Consider the following 21,788-nt stretch of genomic DNA (forward strand, 5'->3'; position numbering starts at 1 on the left):
AAGAATGTAGAGTTACATTTTTTACTTGTTAACCATCTTCTCGAGTTTGTGTCTAGTATACCTCCTTTAGGTACTATACCCGGAGGTCTTGTGGGCATTAGACTTACTAAGCATATCTTCCATTACTCTGAAAGTAAAAATTGCGAGTCACTTTCTGGATGGATCTTCCTGAGTTTTTATTTGTGCCTAATAAACTAAATGAAGCCTTCTCAGAGCTGAGATGCTCATTTCACCTGACAGCTATCATCTGTCATTTATAATGGACAGGACCCAAGATAATAAAGCATTTGGTTTGTTTTCGTTTTTCTACCTTTAGCGTGGATATATATCTAGGCATTTAATAAGCAATACTTTAAGATTCTTCAGTGTTAACCATCTCCCAAGAGCCAGAGAAAGAAATGTTTGGTTATATTCATTTAATTGCTTGTGCTAAGAGTGTTCAATTTACTTTACTATTATTTTATTTTTTAACTCATAATGTAGATATTTTGTAGGAAGGAGGAAACTTCACAAAAAATAAACCTTCTAGTTCTAGAAGGTTCAAGTCTTCAGGATGAATGGATTTTCTCTAGATCAAGCTGATTTGGTTAAAATAGGATGTTATTACTGGACATTCTCAACAAGAGATGGGTGTACTGTATATGGAGAGGAGTTTGGAAAAAGATTGCTAATGAGGGTGTGGGTTGAGAATATAAGAACCACAAGGGAAAGAGCAGGACCCTTGAACTTGAAGACTCTCTTATCCCTAAGCTAAAGAAGGCAGGAAATAGTGGGGGTGGGGGAGAGGGGTTACTTGACCAGAAGAAGCAAAAATTCTGTAATAAGGATTCCTTGAGAGGACCAGACACCTCTATAGCAGGACACCACCACACAAGGCAACCGCTCTAGGAGGGAACTGGGGGAATAAACACCCTGATTCCCTCTCCTTCTGCCAGAGCTTCCCAGAGCCCAGAGGGGAATGGAGCCCATGAGCAGGGCCAAGAGAAGGGTAGAGAAGTGTAGACTAGACCGGGAGAGGCACACAAAAGTATACTATAGAGGGATCCCACGTGAGATCCTTTTGATCATCTGTTGAACATTTGCCACAGGAAATAAAATATTCTGGAATCCTTTTACAAAAGGAGGTTGAGAACTTACAGGTTGAGAACTCTTCTAGGGGTCCACAAAAGGTTTAACGTATGTGAGAGAATGTGTGGCCAATCAATGACTTAGACACTTTGTGGTGGAAAGAGTTTTCTTAGATTTCATTCCTAGCAGGCTGTGGGAGTGCTTTGCCAATGTAGATTTTAATTTGCTCCAGACATGATACTGACATTTGCTGAACAGCTAAATAAATGGATCAGACTTCCACACAACAGATTACAGCAAGGTCAGACAGTGATATCAGTAATTTTAGAATATTGTCTACAGCTGAGGATGTTTTTTTGTGACAGTGACATCTGATGCTGCTGGTAAACAGAGAATGAATTCTAAAGATTGCTGTTCTGGTGACTGGGCACCAGGCCACCCAGGCAGTACAAAGGAGCCCTACTGCAAATGCGAGTGTTGATTTTTAGAATTAAAATTTTTTTGAAGGGTAACTTTCCTGAAGTGTTTTGTTGTTGTTGTTTGTTTTGTTTTGTTTTGTTGCTTAATATGTCTGAATTTAAGTTTTGATTCTAGGTGTGTGGTTCAGGGTTGGAGCTGCTTTACTAGAACAAACGAAGGCTGGAGATATTAGGAAATAAATCAGAAACTTGTTCTCACAATGAAATTTGACATTAAACTTATTCTCCTAGATATGCCAATGAGATTTGTTGTGAGTAGAGCCATATTTATATGTTTTAAAATTATTTTAGTTAAAAATTTTTAATATAAAATTTAATATATAACAAATAGCTTAAAACTTATTTAAGTCTCAGGTGGAAGCTTATATTTATACTTTCTCTAGTCAGATATTTATCAATTGGGGTTTTGATATGAATCTTTGTCAGTCCTTTGTTTTCCATAAAACTGAATGATCAAATAGGTTTGCTTGAACAGATGTATGAAGCATCACAGAATCATTATATTCCACCTTCATTTTACATTAGGCTTGTTATTTAGAGAAACAGTGGGTTTTGCCATTAACTAAATTTGTCTTCATTTCTCTGTAGTGTGAAATGTGAATTTTTGTGGTCCTAGGTTTTGACTGTGTCTGCTTAGCTAATTTTTTTTAATTGATGTCAGTCATGAATAAAGAATAAAAAAGGGGTGGGCCACGGTGGCTCAGCAGGCAACAATGCTTGCCTGCTGTGCCAGAGGACCCGGGTTCAATTCCCGGTACCTGCCCATGTAAAAAACAATAAAAACAATAAAAAAATTAAAAAAAGAATTAAAAAATCATCCACAGAAGAATTTTTTTTTTCTTTCCTGTAGGAACTGTTACCCTGTGGAGGCTATTATATAGCAACCATAGGCAGAAAGACATCCAGTTTATAGATTAATAAATGGGTCTTTCACCAAGTTACCAATTTTATGGGTTTCCGTATATTAACTCTTCAACTAATGATGATAGTATCCATATTCACATTCCTCAAACGACATAAATCTGAGATGTTTGGACAAAATACTGCTCAGAAACAATGTGCCAGTAAATTTTCTTAATCTACACCAATGTAGCTCCCATTACAAATGAAATATAGATATTGCATGATGAGCAATGAATATCCTGCCTTGAAATGTGTTATCTGTTAAGCTGGGAAGGCAGCTTTGTAACAAAAATATTTAAGTCAATTCCAATAGCTCATTACTTAAGTGAGAATTTCTATGCCTGCTTTTTCTGCACCGTCTTATGCCTTTTGATACTAACCCCTTGGTAAAAGGATAAAACCAAAATCTCCTTGTTCTTATCCACCCACCTCCACCCCTTCTTGCCTCAAATGGCTCTGTGCCTAAATTGCCCATTATTGTGGCCCTTGTGAGAGTGAGGTTGAAAGCATGGCACTCAAAACCGAACTGGGCATTTACCACTCTGCATGTCCAAGCTTTGTAAGCATGGTAATGGTTCTGAGTCTTAGTCCAAAGAAGCATGTTTGTGCCAAACCCCCAATTCTCTGTAATCTTTGGTCCTCTTAACACTTTGTCTCCCATGTCTGCTTTGTCATGCCGACCAGTTTTCCCACCTGTGGATTTTTCCTTTTGCTAGAAAGTCTGTTAACAGCTAACTTAATCTTGACCACTGTGTTGCTGGCAACTGGAGACACATTTATGTCACACTTGGGCCAGCCAGGGCATTCATGGTTGCCATTCTTGATTTCATAATCCTTTCAGTTTTCTTTTTTTCAGATACTAAAATCTGACCTAAATAGTGAAATGATTGAAATCTTTAGCTAGAAGGACCCTGGACCTCACCTAATTACAAAATCACCAGTTTCTGAATCCCTTTCTTGGCAGCTCTCTGGGGATTAGATTTCCAACCTATTGTCTCCTTTGCAGAAAATGACTAAAGGAGGTTGACATAAGTTAGAACACAGATGATATGCTAAAGTTCCCATAAGCTAGAATCCAAAAACTTTGACCTAAAAATGGTGTTTTCGTGGAGCATCACAATAGTCTAATGCTTAAAAGAACACACTTGAGGAAATTTTTGACTTAAGGAAAGAGGCGCTTGTGTTGGGAGAAGTATGAGTTTATGATTTATGTGGTGCAGTATCCATCACATTTTTTAACCAATTAAAATAAACCAGTATTTATAATGGAAGGTGCTTTCAACCTCTCTAGTGCTGGAAATCTATATTTGGATTATATCTAATCACAGATAATTAATGAGAATGTTGGTGATTATGCTGGGTGGGATTTGGGTTTCCTTACTGTCTGATATTTTCTTTGTAAAAATCATTAGAAAAAGGGCAAACACTTTGTAAAAATCATTACAGGAGAGGGTGATATTGAAAGATCTAAATTTTAAGTTCTACTCATCAAAATGGGTATTAATTTACTCTGAGGATAAAGAAACAAATATATACTACGCGGACTTTGCCTCTTTCCTCTACTCCCATTAGGGCATTGTTAATAGATGGCAGCTCTCCTTCACTGAACCAGGATGTGGTCCCATCATTGTTTTAGACACTTGACTCCAAAAAGCCACTCACAAAGAACAGAGTTACCATGACTTCTGCTAGCCATTACATTGCCTGATTTTTAAAAATTCTGTTGATTATGATGCTTCAAATGGCATACCTCTCCATTGGTATTTCGTGATCATACTTAGAAATATTAACAGTGGCAAAGGGATAAGTTTCAGTGCATCCAAAAGGGAGGATTTAACCTTTTGCAGAGAGAGATTTTGTTAGGGACGTCTATTCCAGTTGAGCACAAACCCTAGGTTTTTAGATCAGGACCCAGTCTTTTATAATCATCACTAGTCACCCAGCCCTTCTAGGCTAGGGGATCGCAAACCACACGGTCTAAACAACTCTTTTATAAGTAAACAGGAAATATCTTGGGTTGTAAAGGACCAAAACCCAGAGGTCTACAAAACTATAAAAGATGTATTCTCTGTTCCATTTAAATTGAGTAATAGGATATGAAAGCCACACACCAGAACAGGATACAGGAGCGTGACCTTTAAGCTTGGAAGTGGGGACCAGAATGGAGCTGAAACTCTAGATTAGTCATGAGAGATAGCCAGGGGGAGTGGAAAGAGCAACAGACACTGAAGACTAACTGACTTGGGATCAAATACAGGCTCTATCATTTGGAAACTGCGTGATCTGTAGAAAGTTATTAAATCTCATTGAGTCTCAGTTTACTTATCAGGTTAGGTAGTGGTGCATAATTCCTAGCATTCAGGAATATTGACACTCCATAAGTGCTAATCCTCCATATCATTCCACTTATTCTAGTAAGGAGATTAGAGGGTGAAGAATTCAGGAAAAAAGAAACAAATCCAGGGCAAATTAGACATATTTCCATAAGTTCACCCTGCCTCATTCTCAAAGGACAAGATTAAAGGAAACTTGGCTCTCCATCAGAATTTTTGTTCCCAGAGGATTTATCAATCTCATGTCGTTTCCATGCCATCAAGTTGGCAAAGTTGGAATAATATATTTGAGTTTATCTTAATATATTAATTTTAAAAGCCAGCATGTTGTTTGGTATTAAGAGTGATGTTTAAGATATTTGAATTAATTTCTTTTTGATTTTGAGATTTTTAGGTTGGATTGTGAATGCACTAAAAGTATTTATTTCTTTCCTTGTAAGAAATTAGAGGGGCAGAGTGGGAGGGCATTCTAGTATACTAGTTCCTGGAATGCAATATACCAGAAACAGAATGGCTTTTAAAAGGGGGAGTTTAATAAATTGCTAGTTTACAGTTCTAAGGTCGAGAAAATGTCCCAATTAAAACAAGTCTATAGAAATGTGTAATCTAAGGCATCCAGGAAAGGATACTTTGGTTCTAGAAGGTTGATGAAGTTCAGGGTTTCTCTCTTCAGTGAGAAGGCACGTGGAACACAGTCAGGGTTTCTCTCTCATCTGGAAGGGCACATGGCAAACACGGCGTCATCTGCTAGCTTTCTCTCCTGGCTTCCTGTTTCATGAAACTCCCCAGGAGGCATTTTCCTTCTTCATCTCCAAAAGTCACTTCTGCTTTTCATGGCCCTGTCATTCTGCTCTCTTCTCTCTGAATCTCTCATTCTCCAAAATGTTTCCTCTTTTATAGGACTTCAGAAACTAATCAAGACCCACCCAAATGGGTGGAGACACACCTCCCCTAATCCAGTTTAACAACCATTCTTGGTTGGGTAAATCTCCAGGTAGATGATCTAATTATACATTCAAATATGCAGTATTGAATAGGGATTATTCTGCCTTTACGAAATGGGATTTAGAATAAAACATGGCTTTTCTAGGGGACATATATCCTTTCAAACCAGTACAGAGGATGTTTTTCAGGAAATACTGTTTTTCCCACATCACATGTAGCTATTTTAAGGGTATGTCAGTTGTTTTACACTAAGGATCCAAGGGCTTGAATTAGTACAAAAGAAAATAATGTCAAACTTCAAGAACAAACCAAAGAGAGAAGCAAACAGAGCAGCTCATCCTGATTTCAGCAGAAGGCAAATCTGGTCCCAATCGAACTGATCTGTTGGCTTATTTATAAGATTACAGCGAAGTCCCAAATTGAATTTCTCACCTGAATCACTTCCTTATTGAATTCATTTAGACTCCCTTCTAATTTAGCAGAGTATCCTTTTAAAGCCAGGCATACAAACATCAATTATCCAAGCTGCATCTAATTTCCTCCACCATTTATTTTTCTTTGCCAGCTGCCAATGGATTAGAAGACATGATTAGAATTCAGCAGGAAAACAAAAACACAAGAAAAAAAGAAAAAGTTCCACAAAAACAGATGCTTAAACAAGAGCAACAGCACTCAGAATTAAAATAACTTGTGATTAAAAAAAAAAATTCCTTATCTTGACTAATATAAACATGCTCCTTGGTTTTTATCAGCCTAATGCCCACCACAATGAGATTAAATTAGCATACTGAATAGGAAAAGGTAGACAAAATTCAATAGTCACACTTACTGTACCTAATGTATATGCTGCAGTATATTTTAGATGCAATATAGTACTTAACCATTTGCAATAACAGTTACTCTGCAAAATGGCTGGCTTGTTGCCAGAATCTTTCTGTTTGTTCACTCCTAGCCGTTTTCAGGGAGGGAAAGAGAATAAAGCAAATGCATTCAAGTCATTTTATGAACTAGTCAAAGGTACACATTTCATTTAAAAGAAATGATATTTAAGTTGGAATGGACACGTTTATTTAATCAGCCACTGCTACAGCCTGGGCACTTTAATGTTATCAGTGACAGCAAGAAAATGATGCAACAAAAGAAGAGACAACATTAGAATTTGAAAAGTGCAAACTAAGAAATATCAAACGATACTAGGAAAGAGGACAGTGATTGACTCGCAGAGAATTTGAGAGAAACTGGGAACCAAGTCATGTTTATGTCAAGAATCGGCAAACTGTAGCCTGTGGACCCAATCTGGTCCAACACCTGTTTTGAAATAAAGTTTTTTTTGAAACACAGCCATGCTCAGTTTGCTGATCCCTGGTCTCTCTCAGTGGCAGTTCTAAGATTTCACAGCTGCCCCAGTTGGCCCTGAATGTGGTATGGTGGAACTGGCTGTTGCTTGAACTATTGACTGCTTAATAGCTAATGAGACCTTAAACTCTCTGAGCCTTGGTTCATCCATAAAACACAGATAATAAAACCTATCATATAAATGTTATATAAATACATTGTTGGTGATGATAAATGTTAGTTTCCTTCCTTGCCTCTCTGAAGTCTGTGTAGATGTCTTAATATCAAAGGCTTCTCAAACTCCTTATCCTGGAGCTCGGTGGGTGATTTGGCCCCTGGCTTGGTGGCCATCTCATTTTCCTCATTATCCTTCTCAAGCCCCAGAAGCTGGGTAATCTTCAGGCACACCAACCTCTCTCCACCCAAGGGGTTCTCTTGTCTTACTCTATTCTTTCCCCATCTCTGATCTTCCCCCATCTCTGAATCTGTCTGGTCTCTTCCTGGCCGTCCAAATCTCAATTAAATATCACTGTCTCCCAGAGACCTTCCCTGACAGGCTAATGTGGATCCTGTTCTCTGATTTTTTTAGTACCGAGTGTTTCCCTCCCCCTTTATATCATGGTTTGTGATTTTAAATGTAGATGTAGAAAATGTGCATCTTTTTTTTTTTTTTTTTTTCTCACTGGCTTAACCACTGGCATAATCAATGGTTAGAAGATTAAGCCCCAAGTAAAACCCTCAAGAATACATAATTAATTACTCACTTGTTATTGAGCAATATATAGTATTTACACTTTAAAAGAGGCAGGATAATATTGAAGAAAAAGAACTGAGTTTTGAGCCAGGCAACATACTGGCTACATAATTTGGTACAAGTTGTTTCATCTGTCTGAGTCTAGGTTTTCTTATCTTTAAATAGAGTAGGTAATAGCTACCTAATACGTTTATGGCAGAATTGGCTGTGGTGATGAATGAAAAAATACACAGTGTATATTCTGGGGGCCCCATATAGGTTTGCTGGCTCTGAGTAAGACAGTTGATGATAGATAAAGCTGCAGGCCAGTAATTCTTCCAGATCTGCAGTGCCTTCAGCTTCCATATCTGTAAATGCAGATAATAATCATATCTACCTCATGTAATGCTCATATACAAATGAGTTAATGTAGAATAATTAGACTATTGCCTCTTATCTGCTAAGTGCTTAGTCAATGTTATTTTTACATTTGTGAATATTAATGTAGTGTGTCCTAGACATTACAGATGCTTCTCCCAGAAAAGGACACATTCAAACAAACTTTTATAGAGAGTTGGAAAAGAATTCACAATTCCCCCAAAGCTTATACCTCTATCCTAAATGCTCCCTCTGAGGCCTGTACCCCCATATCTTTTCAGAGCAATTTACTCATGGGACTTGCATGAAATTTTCCAAAAATATATGTATTGGTGTGTGAGCTCAGCTAATCTGGGGTCCCTTAAGTTCATAAGATACTCCAGAGGTTCTATATCCATTACCCACCCCCCAAAAGGAGTTTTTCTATTGATTTTTGTTTGTTTGGGGAGATAGAGTTTGATAAACAGCAGAACTTAACTGTTCTTTTGCTATTCATTCTTTACTCTTAATTGTGAGCTAAAATCTGTAGCCAGAGTGTGTTTTGCAAAGTCAAGCACCCACCGACGTTTGAAGAACCTGCATTTGGACTGCACAGCTGCCAACGTCTGCCACAGACCTCGCCTTGAGAGCTGCTGTCTGGGCTCTGTGGACCTGGGTACCATATCTGGCCCCTTAAGTGCCTTGTTGGATGATCTTTCCTTTTGTGAAACAGTAAATAGCAACCCTCATAATTCTCACCTGAGAATTCTGTTCCTGAACTCACTAGAGAATGTTCTGGGAGAGTCCCTGGATACTTCAATAGAACTAACATTGACATTTGTTTTTGTTGTTGTTAACATCTTCTTTGCCAAGAGAAGGTGGGGAGACTATTAAAAGTTGCCATTGATGTTGTCACAGAGCAGCAATTAGTGGTTGTAATAATGAATGAACATGTGAAGCACACATTGTAAATTTGACATGCTTCATAAATGCTAAATAAAAATGATAATGCCACGAGACTTTCATTTTCAAACTGTCTTAATTTCATTCTCAGTTTGAGATTGCAGATTACAGTAGTTAATTATAGAAATTGGCCCAGAGTGAGAAACCTTAAATCAGATTTCCATTAAAGTGCATGACTGCAGCAAATTATTTTATAGTGGGAGGGAATGGCATACTTTCCGGGTGAGCGGGGTCCTCCCGCCAGCACTCCCCACCTGTGATTTCCCTTTCAGTGCTTTATGGCACACCATGTGTTCTAACCAACCCTGTTCCCTGCTCAAGGCAGCCTGTGAACCTCTTCCCTTGCTCTCCTTGTTGAAATCCTAACTGCCTTCTTGGCATTGGTTGTTCTAGTTTGCTAGCTGCCGGAATGCAACACACCAGAGACGGATTGGCTTTTAATAAAAGGGGATTTATTTTGTTGGTTCTTCAGAGGAAAGGCAGCTAACTTTCCACTGAGGTTCTTTCTTACGTGGAAGGCACAGGATGGTCTCTGCTGGTCTTCTCTCCAGGCCCCTGGGTTCCAACAACTTTCCCCGGGGTGATTTCTTTCTCCATCTCCAAGGGCCCGGGCTGAGCTGCAAGTGCTGAGATGAGGAATGCCAAGCTGCTAGGCTGTGCTACATTGCGATCTCTCATTTAAGCACCAGCCAATTAAGTCAAACGTCACTCATTGCAGCAGACACGCCTCCTAGCCGACTGCGGATGTAATTAGCAACAGATGAGATTCACCTACCATTGGCTCATGTCCACAGCAACAGAACTAGGTACTTTCACCTGGCCAAGTTGACAACTGAATCTAACTACCACATTGGTCAAACTGTCTCTTCACACTGCTGGTTCTCTCTCTTCCTTTTGCATTCTCTCTCCCTCTGGTGTTTTCTCACCTGCATTCTCTCTCAGCCTCCCTCTCTGCTTCTTTCTTTTCTGGCTCTCCAACTCTCACCCTCTCTCACTCCCTCTCCAGCTCTCTTACCCTCACAATGCACTCATTCCTCTCTCTGTCCCCCTATCCCCCTCTTATTACTACATATCTACCCCCAACATAGGCTACTTTCAATACTTGCCTACTCCCAGCCCTGCAAAAAGGAAGGAATAAGGAAGAGAGCCTGAAATCCCATTCCTGCCTTCTGGTATTTGCCACTCTGCCTCATCAGCCTCTTTTCTCATTACCTCCTCATTCAACCTGTCATTCCTGAGTGAACCAAATTGGGTTACCACCCCTACCTTCATCCTGCCTCTGCCTTCTATTGAGATCCTGCTCTTTCTTCTCCCTGTGGACTGAAACATCGCCTCTTCCAAAATGCCTCTCTAGCCCCATCCGTCTGAGTCCACTGCCCCTGTCCTGGATTTAGCCCTCTAAGTCCCCTACAGGCCCTATATTGTCATTGCAATTACAATGGCAGTTGCCTCGCAAACTAGGCTTTGCATTCCTTGATGATATCTTATTCATCTCTGTATCCCAAGCACTTAACTCTGTGCCTGGTACAAAAGAGAGAGTCATTAAGTGTCTATCAGCATCAATTCACTTGTTCTTTAAACCACTGTTTATTAGATTACTCTGTCTTGAATTGTGCTAACTGCTGATTAGAAAAAGGCAGAAAAATGGCATCTTTATCATGGAGGAGCACAAAGGTGACACATGCAAGGAATTCCCATTTGGGGTCAGGGAGATGGGGGGTGAGTACCAAATAAACTACATTGAACAACAAAAACAAACCATTTCTCAGTAAAACTAACAATGCTAATTATTCGTCTGTGTTGGAAAAGAGGGCTTTTCCTTGGGTTTAAAATAGTTGAAGAGATTGGCGTACTTTTAGGCACAAGTTGTTATATGAACAGTATCTTTAAATGTCAGACTGTCATTAAACACAACAAGAAACTGGCATATGAGAGACTCATGAGAACTGATACGGGCGGAGGGAACAGCAGATTCACAGCTCGTATTTGACACCTACATCCATTGAATAGAATTGAATCACAGAACCACAGGCATCTTCCCCTTTCTTTCTCCCCTCACCCCTTATGAATTCACATTAGTTAGTCAGATCACCTACTGTAGGTGAGCCAGCTCTAGAGTGAGCATACTGTTTTAAATAAATTAAAAAGAGTGATTCGTTCTAATGTGGTAAAGCAGGAAAACTTCAATGAGAAATCTACATTTGAACTTGTCCTCTAAGATTGTACAGGATTTTCTTTTCCTAAAAGCTCACGTTGTAACATAGAGATGTACAGGTGTCAGTCTGCTTTCCTAGAATGCCTAGTTTTTCTACCCAAACCTTAGTAGGCCTCAGCAGTTCCTCAGTGTCGGTCTTGGACCCTGTGGAGTCATTATTGCTCTGGAGTGTTTTTCTCCCATTGTTCTGGCAAGTTCTTCACCGTCCCACAGTTACTTGGAAACTACTTATTACTACATATCTACCCCCAACATAGGCTACTTTCAATACTTGCCTACTCCCAGCCCTGCAAAAAGGTTAGCCGTACCAAACCTCAGTGCTAACAGCACTTAATAGCTGTCATTAAAAAGCAAGCTTCTGCTTAGCGATGGCACTGCTGTGTGTGGTAACCTTCGATCTCTTTTTTGGGGAGTAGTCTCCATCTCTAATTGAGTTGAAAAATATTGCTCATTTATTTTATTTTTAAAGCATTACCTGTTTATTGAAGTTCAATAAGTCTGTGTTCCCACTGTGCTCCAATTCAACCTAATTGCGGTCTACAGAAAGAGGTTTCCTTACTTCTTGCTTGCTGTCTAGGTACCTTCACTATTGCTTGCTGAATAAATGCACGTATAAACGTCAGTTAAGCGCTTTTACAGGCAAGTTCTAGGCTTTTCACATATGTCACCTCATTTAGGCATTTCAGCAACCTTAAGGACTAGGTACTATTATTATTATTCCCGTGTTATAGGTGAGGAAGCCATGTTCAAAAGAGGTTTAGTAATCTGCCCGTGGTCCCAGCTTTAACAGCTGCCTTAAATGAACAAATCAGTAGGCAAGCAAAGGAGGTGACTTCGAGCTTCATCACTGTATGTGTTAGCTATGTGAGCTTAGACAAGTACTGTTAATTTTCTGATTGACTTCATCAGTTTCAGGCATCTAACCCTCACCGTGTTTACAGAATAGAGTTCTGGTAAGGATCAAGAAAAAAAAAAATGAGGGGTCCATGCATTGGCACTTTCTAAGCAGTTAAGTGCTGTACCAAATGTATTTTTTTCATATGTTTAGGCTAGCTGATTTAATATATTGAAATAATGGAATCTGAAAATAGCATGCAGAACATACATACATTCTTTACAGTTAGCATAGCATAATTTAATTGTGACTCCATTGTTGGGATTTTGATGCTTCAGGCTGATGAACAGCCTTTTATGTGGGTGTTATCAATTAATCTGGGTAATGAATTCTCTTCATTACCTCCTTCATGTTAATTATATAGGATTTTCTTTTTTCTATTTGTCAAGTCAGGACAAGAACAATTTTTTTTTACAACATTCATGCCCTGGAATATGGAATATATACAAACAAGTTAAGAGGATGGGTTTAAATTTGCATTCCTGAAAAATTACAGTCAGTAGCTTGACTTTTTCTTATATCCTTACTTGTGGTATAAACTTATATCTCTTTCTTTGGGGGTCTTTTTTCAAAAAGTTTGTTACATAAGATAATTAATTATCTTATTATCTGGTTGTTGCAAATATAGCTTTAGCATATTGAAGAGGTATTAAGGACACATAGGGAAGTTTGAATCTTTGCCTATTAATAAAAAAACAACAAATAATTGATAAGTTGCTAGATTTTGAAATATTGTAAGAGGCACCATCCCAGGTAAAACTTTAAGTTTAAACCATGATAAGAAAAGATGAAAGTACATGATACTACCTATAAAAAGAATGCTTCCAAACAATAATATAAGAAAGACCAGAAGGCTATATATAATACATAGGCAAATAAATGGTGATTGAATTCATTTGAATTCATTTCATGTCAAGGGGAGTGATTGATGGTATAACGTGGCTTAATATGGTAATATTACCTATTGATATTTATTAATTCAGTACTAAAGTTTAATTTTCTTAATGTCACTTGGGCTTTTATATTTTATGCTCTGTGTCAAAAAAAAAAAAAAGGTAAAGGAAAGGAAAAGAGAATATACCCAAGGAACCTGTCCTTAACCAGTAATTTTCTAGGATGTCCACTGTCAGCATTTTGATTCCGATTTCTGACTCCAGGTTGAAGCCATCCTCGTCAATATTTTTGGTGGAATCGTGAACTGCGCCATCATTGCAAATGGCATCACCAAAGCCTGCCGGGAGCTAGAACTCAAGGTGCCCCTAGTGGTCCGACTTGAAGGTAAGTTGGATAGATTTGCACTGTACCACTACCACTTAGCCAAGGTCAGGTGACCGACATGTTCTGAATTCACCAACTCCCCCAAATGACATAAAGAAACACTGGATAAAAAAGATAAAGAAAACGCAGTATAGCTGGACTTCTCAGTGCCCCTGACAGGCTAATATATGGATTGTGGCTCTCCAAGAATGGGATTTGTTGTGATTCTCCAAATTTTCAAAATCTAGTTCAGATTTGAGTCCTCTTAAAGGAATCATTTCATAAGATTAGTATTCTATGAAAAATGTGAAATGCTGTTCCAATAATTATTCATCATGGCAGAGCTGCAGTTTTGAAGCTTTTTGGTCTCAGGACCCCTTTGCATGTTAAAACTGAGGACCCCAACAGATTTGTGTATTTTGGTTTATATCTATCAATATTTTTAAATTTAATTAATGTAATTGATTAATAAATTAACTTAGTAATAGGAATAGCTATGTGAAACATTTTTAAGTATTTATTAATTCATTTTATAAAAATAATAAAACCATTATATGTTAACATAAATCATATTTTATGCACATTAATCATCTTCTTAAATTTTAGTAACAATACCAGCATTGTTTGACATTTTTGCAGATTCCTGTAATATCTGGCTGAATATCTGTTGGTCTCTTTTGCAAATTAAATAGACTTTTACCCATTTATTTGTAACAGCATAGATTAATCATTTGGAAAAGATTGGGTTATTCAGTTCTTCCAAAGATATATTTCAAGATAGAATTATTTTTCTAAATCATGTATGTTAACATCACCACAAACCTCAGCAGAAAAGCCCTTAAGATTTGGAAAGCTGGCAAGTTCATAAGTTTCCCAAAATTCTAATTTTCAGTTGACAGTGCAAATTTTATCAGCCACAAAACTGTCAATTGTTTCCTTACATGACAGATATACTTTATTCATTTTCAAGAAAATGTCTGCCAAATGCCAAATCTGAGCAACATAGTGTCTATCATTCTTTCTAGTAAAAATAATGTTCAACAGGAAAAGTAGGTAGTTTAGCTCACTACTCAAACAGTTGCACAGATCAGTTTCCTCTGAACAACCATCGCAGTTCATTATGCAGCAGAAGTGCTGCACAGATAGACAGATGCACATTTGCTCTATTTCCCATTTGGTCACATGAAGTATTAAAATGACATGTACTCAAGTATTGAAATTTAATAAAATTAATAGTTCTACTGTTCACTGAGGATATTCTTACTTGAAATTGGCAATTTTTTTACTGAGTGTGCAATGTTGAAAAATGCAATGATGCCAGCTGCCACTACCTTAATTTGTTGTGCACTGCCAGTGAACAATTTTATCTACCGTTGCTTTAGCACCATCAATGCAAATGCCAGCACAGTATTATTATAGACATTATTATTATTATTATTGCCCTGAAAAGTTTATGCCCCAGGGAAACTAGGGTTCCATGAAATACGCTTGGAGAACAGAACTGTCATAGACAAATAAAACAGACACTTTCATGTGAGACCTATTAAAAAATTCTGTCCACATCATCAACAAATGCATATTACAAGTAAGCAGTCCTCTTGAGTAGATTTCAACAGTATTGTTCTTGGGACAGCTTGATTTTCCCAAGCTCTGTCCTGGTGCTGTACTTCCCTAGAGACCTTCTTCTCCTGAAGATAAGCTCCAGGGATATTTTGACACTGCTGTCTATCCTGTCCTTTGGAGTTGGTACTCCACGCAGCTGCAGCTTCTTTGTCTCTATGTTTCCTCCTTTTTTTTCTGTCATTCCCTGTCACTCTCCTTTCCTCCTCCCTGACACTCTCTACTCCACAAACTCAGATCTAAACAGTATGGTCCTAGGAGAAATTATGATCTCAAAAGAAAATTGAAAATGATACAACTGCTGTGGAAAACAGTTTGGCGGTTGCTCAGAAAGATGAGCATTGTACTACCATATGACCTGGCATGTCCACTCCTAGGTATATGTACAAAAAAATTTAAAGCCAGAGCTTGAACAGTTATTTGCACACCAGTGTTCATTGCAGCATTATTCACAATAACCAGATGGTGGAAGCACTCAAGTGTCCATGAACTGCTGAATAGATAAGCAAAATGTGGTATTTTACTTGATGGAATATTTTTCAACCAGAAAAAGGAATAAAGTTATGATACATGTGGCAACATGGATAAAACTCCAAGTCATTATGCTGAGTGAAATAAGCCAGACAGAAAAGGAAAAATGTTTCGTTTCATTTATATAAATGCCTAGAATAAGCAAATTCATAGAGACAGAAGGTAGATTATATGTTACCAAGGACTGGGGAGTGGAATGAGGAGTTAATGCTTAATGGGTCAGAGTTTCTGCTTGGGGTGATGTAAACATTTTGGTAATAATTGATAGTATGGTGACTTAAAAATTATGAATATAAAATCACCAAATTATATGCATGAAAGTGCTTAAAATGGGAAATTTCATGGTGTATGTATGTCACCAAAAATAAACATTTTCATTTAAATTGAAAATAACAGATACTCTAATTGGCAAAATTTAATATAGACATCAAAATGCATCAATGAATGAAATCTTCTTAAAAATGTAAATGGAACAAAGTTGATCCCAATAAAATTAATTTCAATTAAAGGAAAATAATTGGCCAAGCTGCGCTGAAAAAAAAAGTGAGCAAGAAGTTAGTAGGTTCATCAGTGTTGGTATAATTCTAATTGAAATCTTGGTGTCAGACTGTTCTCAGAGTCAAATTAACCAATGACCCCCAGATTCTAAAAGTCAACTTTCCTTTTGTTTTAAAGGGGAGCAGATCCCTATAGGCAAATCAGACCTGCTAGCATCTGTTACATGGAAACAACTAGAAATGGGTGCATACAGTATGGTGGGACTTGTTCTTTCTGGTGATCCTCCATGTGCCTGTGTTGTCAGTAGAAGCCCATAATTATTAGTTACAATTGTATTCTGAACCCTAGTCTCAAAACACTCTTCATGAATATGAAAAGAATGTTATTACCCCCTCTTTAAATTTTTCTCAAAAGATTAAAAAAAGCATTTATTTTGCTTTCACATTACGTTTAAGATTTCAGGAGTATTAACTGAGCTCTACTAATACCTGGATGATACATGTTGAAATAATGCCAAATAACACATCCTCTGATAATCCCCCTTAATAATCTCTACTGGCTGTTTCCAAGGTCTGTCTATGCTACTACAAAGAGCTTTGAAGTTTTAAAATTTGTTAGATGATTGCATGCTCAACTTTTAGGTTAGTGCCCTTAAAAGCTATATATGCCTGTGGTTTATTAACTAGCTAATTAATATATTAACAAATGCTTTGTAGAGTCCCTAAGCTTTAGGCATTAAAGAGGATATGCAGAAATAAAGGAAATGGTTTCAGTTACAAGATAAACAGAAGGAACAAAAGAAAACAATAAAAGTACAAGAATAAACATAAAATTTTAAATATTTGCCCTAATAGGGCCAGCTCCTATCATAGTAATACTCACCATTATGGCATCCCAGATAATTAACCAGCCTGGCTTGCAGAATCTTAGGCAATGTTGATGGCCTCACAGTATCCAGTGGTGTCACTGGGAGTTGAATGTGATCTCTCAAGATGAGCTCAAAGAGCAAACAGTACCCAGGTTTATATCAGCCGCAAACATCTGTGGTGACCTTCTTTACCACTACCCTCCTATCACCATAATAACCTCAATACTATAATTAGCCCCTGGAACCTTTATCAAGAGAGCTAAAGGGGGAGAAAGCTTTGGACATTTTTTTTCTGGAGATCTAATAGGTATTCCTTTCTTCCTCTTGTGGGAATTGGTGTCCTTACATAGATGAAGGCTCTCGCATCCAGCATCTTAGTACCAAAGATGCTCACCAGGAATACTCTAGGAAACCAGAAACCCTACACCAGCATAAGACCTATCCCCAAATTGTGTAGGTCCACATTATAAACAAGGGAAAGATGAAGAATTTGGCTTTGTCTAACTGTACCATTGGCACTGATGATGGGTAATAAATCACAGAAATTTGGAGAAGGTATTAGCCATAAAGGCCCCCAAAGGGAACTAAATGCAAATCATCCTCGTACTCCTTGGGTTTAGGAAACACAGATCCTTATGAAATATGCATGTGTTCCTTAAGCTGAGTGCCTGCTGTGGCTCAGCCTACTGCCATCGATATACCCCCTTTTTAAGCTTACCCAATATTGGCTACTGTGATTGTATTGGATTTAGAGATGTGCATAAGCATGAAAATCTTTAAAAGGAGAATTTCCCATTTGAACCTGGAAGGAGACGTAAGATTTGGGTCATTGGAGAGAAGGAGGGAACCTAGCACAAAGAGGAGTAGAACCAAGTCATCAGGTCTGTTCCATATATGGGAGTTGTCATTGCAATGATAACAGTGATGAAGACCAAAACTTGGGGCCTAGGTCAACTGGAAGGCTGTGCTGGAGGGAGTAATGGCTTTGCAGCAATGTATTATAGATGAAAGAACATAAAGCAGAATAATCAAGCCAGTAGCCAGAGTCTTTGCAGTTAGGTAGACTTGAAAACCCAGGCAGAATTGCCACACGGAGATGAAATAGAAAAGGAGAACATATAAAAGAGAGAAACTTAAAAGTTTTAAATCTAGTGATCAGAAGAATGATAGCATAGTTAATTGACTTGGGAAAGTCAAATATGGGAAACCACATAGAGTTATAGAAAAGTCATCCCAAGTTTGTGATGAAGCTATGTAGTAGCAGGTCAAATTGCACACTGTGGAAGGGGCTGTGAACAGGCAGGGGGTAATCCAAGAGAGATGAGGTAAACAAATGCACGTCACCCCCATTTTGAAGTGAACCTCACTGAGGACTTGCTGCATTACAAGTTGCTCCTCTACAGTACAACTCAGTAAAATGATAAACTAACCAAAAACCAGTGTTATCACAGAAGATCAGCTTCCCAGGGCTTCCAAAGGGGGAAATAGCTAACTAACAGGGGCCTGAATGGGAATTTCTCCTATACTTAATCTCAGTTTTGGATTTGCATTTCTCTTGTGGAAATATAATTCCACCCATCATACAAATCTCCCTACATTTAGTTTTACTTTACCCAACCTTAGAGTACAATTTGGTTCCATCTGTTTTCCTAAACAGAAAAACTCTTCATTGTCTGTGGATGCAGAGGAAAATCAAAGTGGCACTAAGACAGAGGGACATTTTGAACAATTCCAAGTGGTTGTTTCTAGTTACTTAACATAGTTTTGTTGTCTATTTTCGCTAATGTATACTTCCAACTTATCATTATTCTGATTAATATAATACAACTCGTTCATATTCCCAGAACACATCCTTTGTCTAGTCAGAGACCATGAGATGAGAGAGAAGTGCCCATGATCCCAGGCAACTGTGACAGAGCCAGGGGACACAGAAAAGACAGAGTTGGTAGAAAAATTTTCTACATGAGTCTGGATTACAATGACAATCATTATTATTGCTAGCATTTATTAAGTGTTTTCTAAGTTTCATGCACTCACCACATGGTTATGTGAGGGTATAACCAGTTCTGAACAAATGTTTTAGAGTTTTAGTGACTAAGAAGGTAGACTTTCGTTAGGAGCATCAATTTCATTTGAATAAAGAAAGTGGTCCCTCTTGGTTACTGTCTGGCCATTGGAAGGTCTAGGATCTTTGCCAAAAATGTCAACAATTGTTGACCCACATGTAAAAGACTTATTTGCCCACACACAGTGTTTTGGAAATGTGCAGATGAGAAAAGTTTTAATCAATCCAATCAGGCTTGATTTTGTGGACAAATCTTTGTTCTCAACTGTATAAGAGATACACTGTATCTCAGAGATACAACTGTATAACTGTATAATTACAAACTCTTTTACCCATAGATAAGGAAAGGATTACACTCCTCTTTGAAAATGGTAACTTTATAATTACATGTATTTGCTTGCCTTATCAGAATAGAACTTACCAGCAAAGGTGCAGGATTATTTTTATTTAATAATTTAATAAGAATTGTTCAATTCTTGGGTGAATTGAATAACCACGTATTTGGGAGGAAGTTTAACTTTTTGTGTGTGTGTGGGCAGGCACCAGGAATGGAACCCGGGTCTCCAACATGGCAGGTGAGAACTCTGCCTGCTGAGCCACCATGACCCACCCTCGAAAGTTTAGCTTTTCTAGACAATTTTGTCTGGCATGAATAAAGAACAAATTATCCAAAATTAGTTTTATCTTTTCCCCTTTTTAAAATGCATACAAAACTTGGCACAAAAATTACCTAAATAGTTAATTCAGCCCAACCCATTAAGAATGACATAAACTGATGACAGTTTTGTATATTCACCATGCAAATGTGGTTTAGCCAAAGCTTTGGGTTTTGTATAAGTAGTTTACAACTCTGGCCCAGAGACCAGCAACATCTTAGGGAACTTTAAATGGGCCATATCATAAAAGGAACTTACTCTTTTTTTTTTTTTAAGTATTCATTTTTCCTTGTGTTTTAGTTTCCTAAGGCTGCAGAATGCAATACAGCAGAGATGGATTTGGCTTTTATAAAGGGGACTTATCTAGTTTCAAATTTACAGTTCTTCCAAGGGAAGACAGGTAGCTTTCATCTGAGTTCCTCTGTCACATGGGAATTTCTGCTGGCCTTCCCTCCAGCATCTGGGTTCAAATGGCTTTCCCTGGGGTGATTCCTTTCTGCATCTCCAAAAATCTGGGTCTGAGCTTAAGTGTCTTGGGTTGGTGAGCTATGCTGTCTCCTTTTAAACCTCCAGCTAATTGAATTAAATATTGCTCCCCTTAGCAGACAGCAGATGTAATCAGCCCTAGATGAATTTCACATGCTGATCATATAAATCCAAAGCAACAGAACTGGGCACCATCATCTGGCCAATTTGACACCTGAACCTATCAACTACTACACCTTGTTGTTTATTGTCCTATTTAAACCTACAGCAAGCTTCTGTGTCTCAATATGTTCAAGGAGGATGTGCTTCTCTTTCAGGTGTTCATTATGATTTCAAGTTGAACTAGTTAAAAAAAATTAATAGTAAGCCAGATACTTTTTAGATTGAATCCCATGTCTCTTAGCCAACTCTTCTCAATTTGGCCTCTCCACTAATGGCCAAAGATTTATCTTAGCAATGTAAACATTTTGTTTCTCTTTTGACAGACCTCTTTAGAAACAAGGCTTTCCCCTGGTCCCCCTCCTTCTTTCCCTTACCCATTGCCCTAATGTTATGTAAACTCCCTGTTAAGTTGTTGAGAATGCCAACTTCTTTAAGTCAGAAACTTTGCCTTCCATGTCTTTTACTTTGTCAAAGTGCCAGCACTTCCCCTCTGTGGACCCTTGCTCATCCTTGTTCTGTGAGATACTGACGAATTGTAGTCACAACTAGAGAAGTGCAAATCAACCATCCTTTTTAGCATGGATAGAGTAAAACTGAAATGTGATGATCCAGTCTGCTAAAGGGCAGACAGGGTGGATCCTAAAAGTATTAAAGACCTAAGAAACAGCCACAGAGCTTCCAGCCGTGACTATGCATTTGGCAGACGACTATTCTCCAAGTCTTCATTTATCTAGGGTGTAAGACCAAGAAAAGAGAGCAGAAGTTATTTCTTTGCTTCCCATCAAAAAGGTAGCCTTGGTAGATTGAGTGGCTGATAGGTTGAAAAAATTTTTGTTCAGAATGTTTGAGCCCTGGTTTGTTGCTTAATCCTAGAATAAACAGTGTAAGGGAACCTCAACTGAGTGGCTGAATGATCCTGGGCATGGTGAATGCAGAAGCCTAGCAGAGCCAGGAGGTGCTGGCTCTGTGTCTGAGAATATCTCCTGGCCTCCTTGCACATTTCGAGATGTTGCATGTTTTCCCAAGTGCTTGTTTCCACCTGTGCCCTGTCCCAAGATGTCATCCTCTTTCCTTTCCCAATCCCTGTTCCCTTGCAAGGTGTGAAACACCTTTCCCTACTCCTCCCACCCCTACCTGCCTGATGGCATCATTCCTCTCTCTCCACTTGTCATTTCTGTTGCTGCTGTCATTGGAAAAGGCAGCTTCCTGAAGGGCAGGGATCAGACATTCTCTCCTGATCCCTGGGACCAGTGCACTTCATTCCTATCTTAAGTTTGAGTCTCATTGTTCTTGCACCCCTTTCCTTGTCCCCATTGTCTGCATACTCCGTTCCTCACCTTGCTTTCTGCCTCTGGGGAACAACTTACCTCTTTCATCTCCTTCCTCCCCACGGAACCCTATGGACATATCCTTTCATGG

At 38.4% G+C, this 21,788-nt stretch overlaps 1 protein-coding gene across 1 annotated transcript in view; it reads left to right on the forward strand.

Moving 5' to 3' along the window:
• The window catches only part of SUCLG2 (succinate-CoA ligase GDP-forming subunit beta), a 318,113-nt gene that overhangs the window by 283,604 nt on the left and 12,721 nt on the right, over positions 1-21,788 (forward strand). Inside the window, exon 10 of the mRNA XM_077128756.1 lies at positions 13,384-13,504. Within this exon, the coding sequence (XP_076984871.1) occupies positions 13,384-13,504 (121 nt within the window). The remainder of the gene's footprint in view (positions 1-13,383; positions 13,505-21,788) is intronic.

This window comes from Tamandua tetradactyla, chromosome 15 (assembly GCF_023851605.1).
Source record: "Tamandua tetradactyla isolate mTamTet1 chromosome 15, mTamTet1.pri, whole genome shotgun sequence".
Classification (NCBI taxonomy): domain Eukaryota; kingdom Metazoa; phylum Chordata; class Mammalia; order Pilosa; family Myrmecophagidae; genus Tamandua; species Tamandua tetradactyla.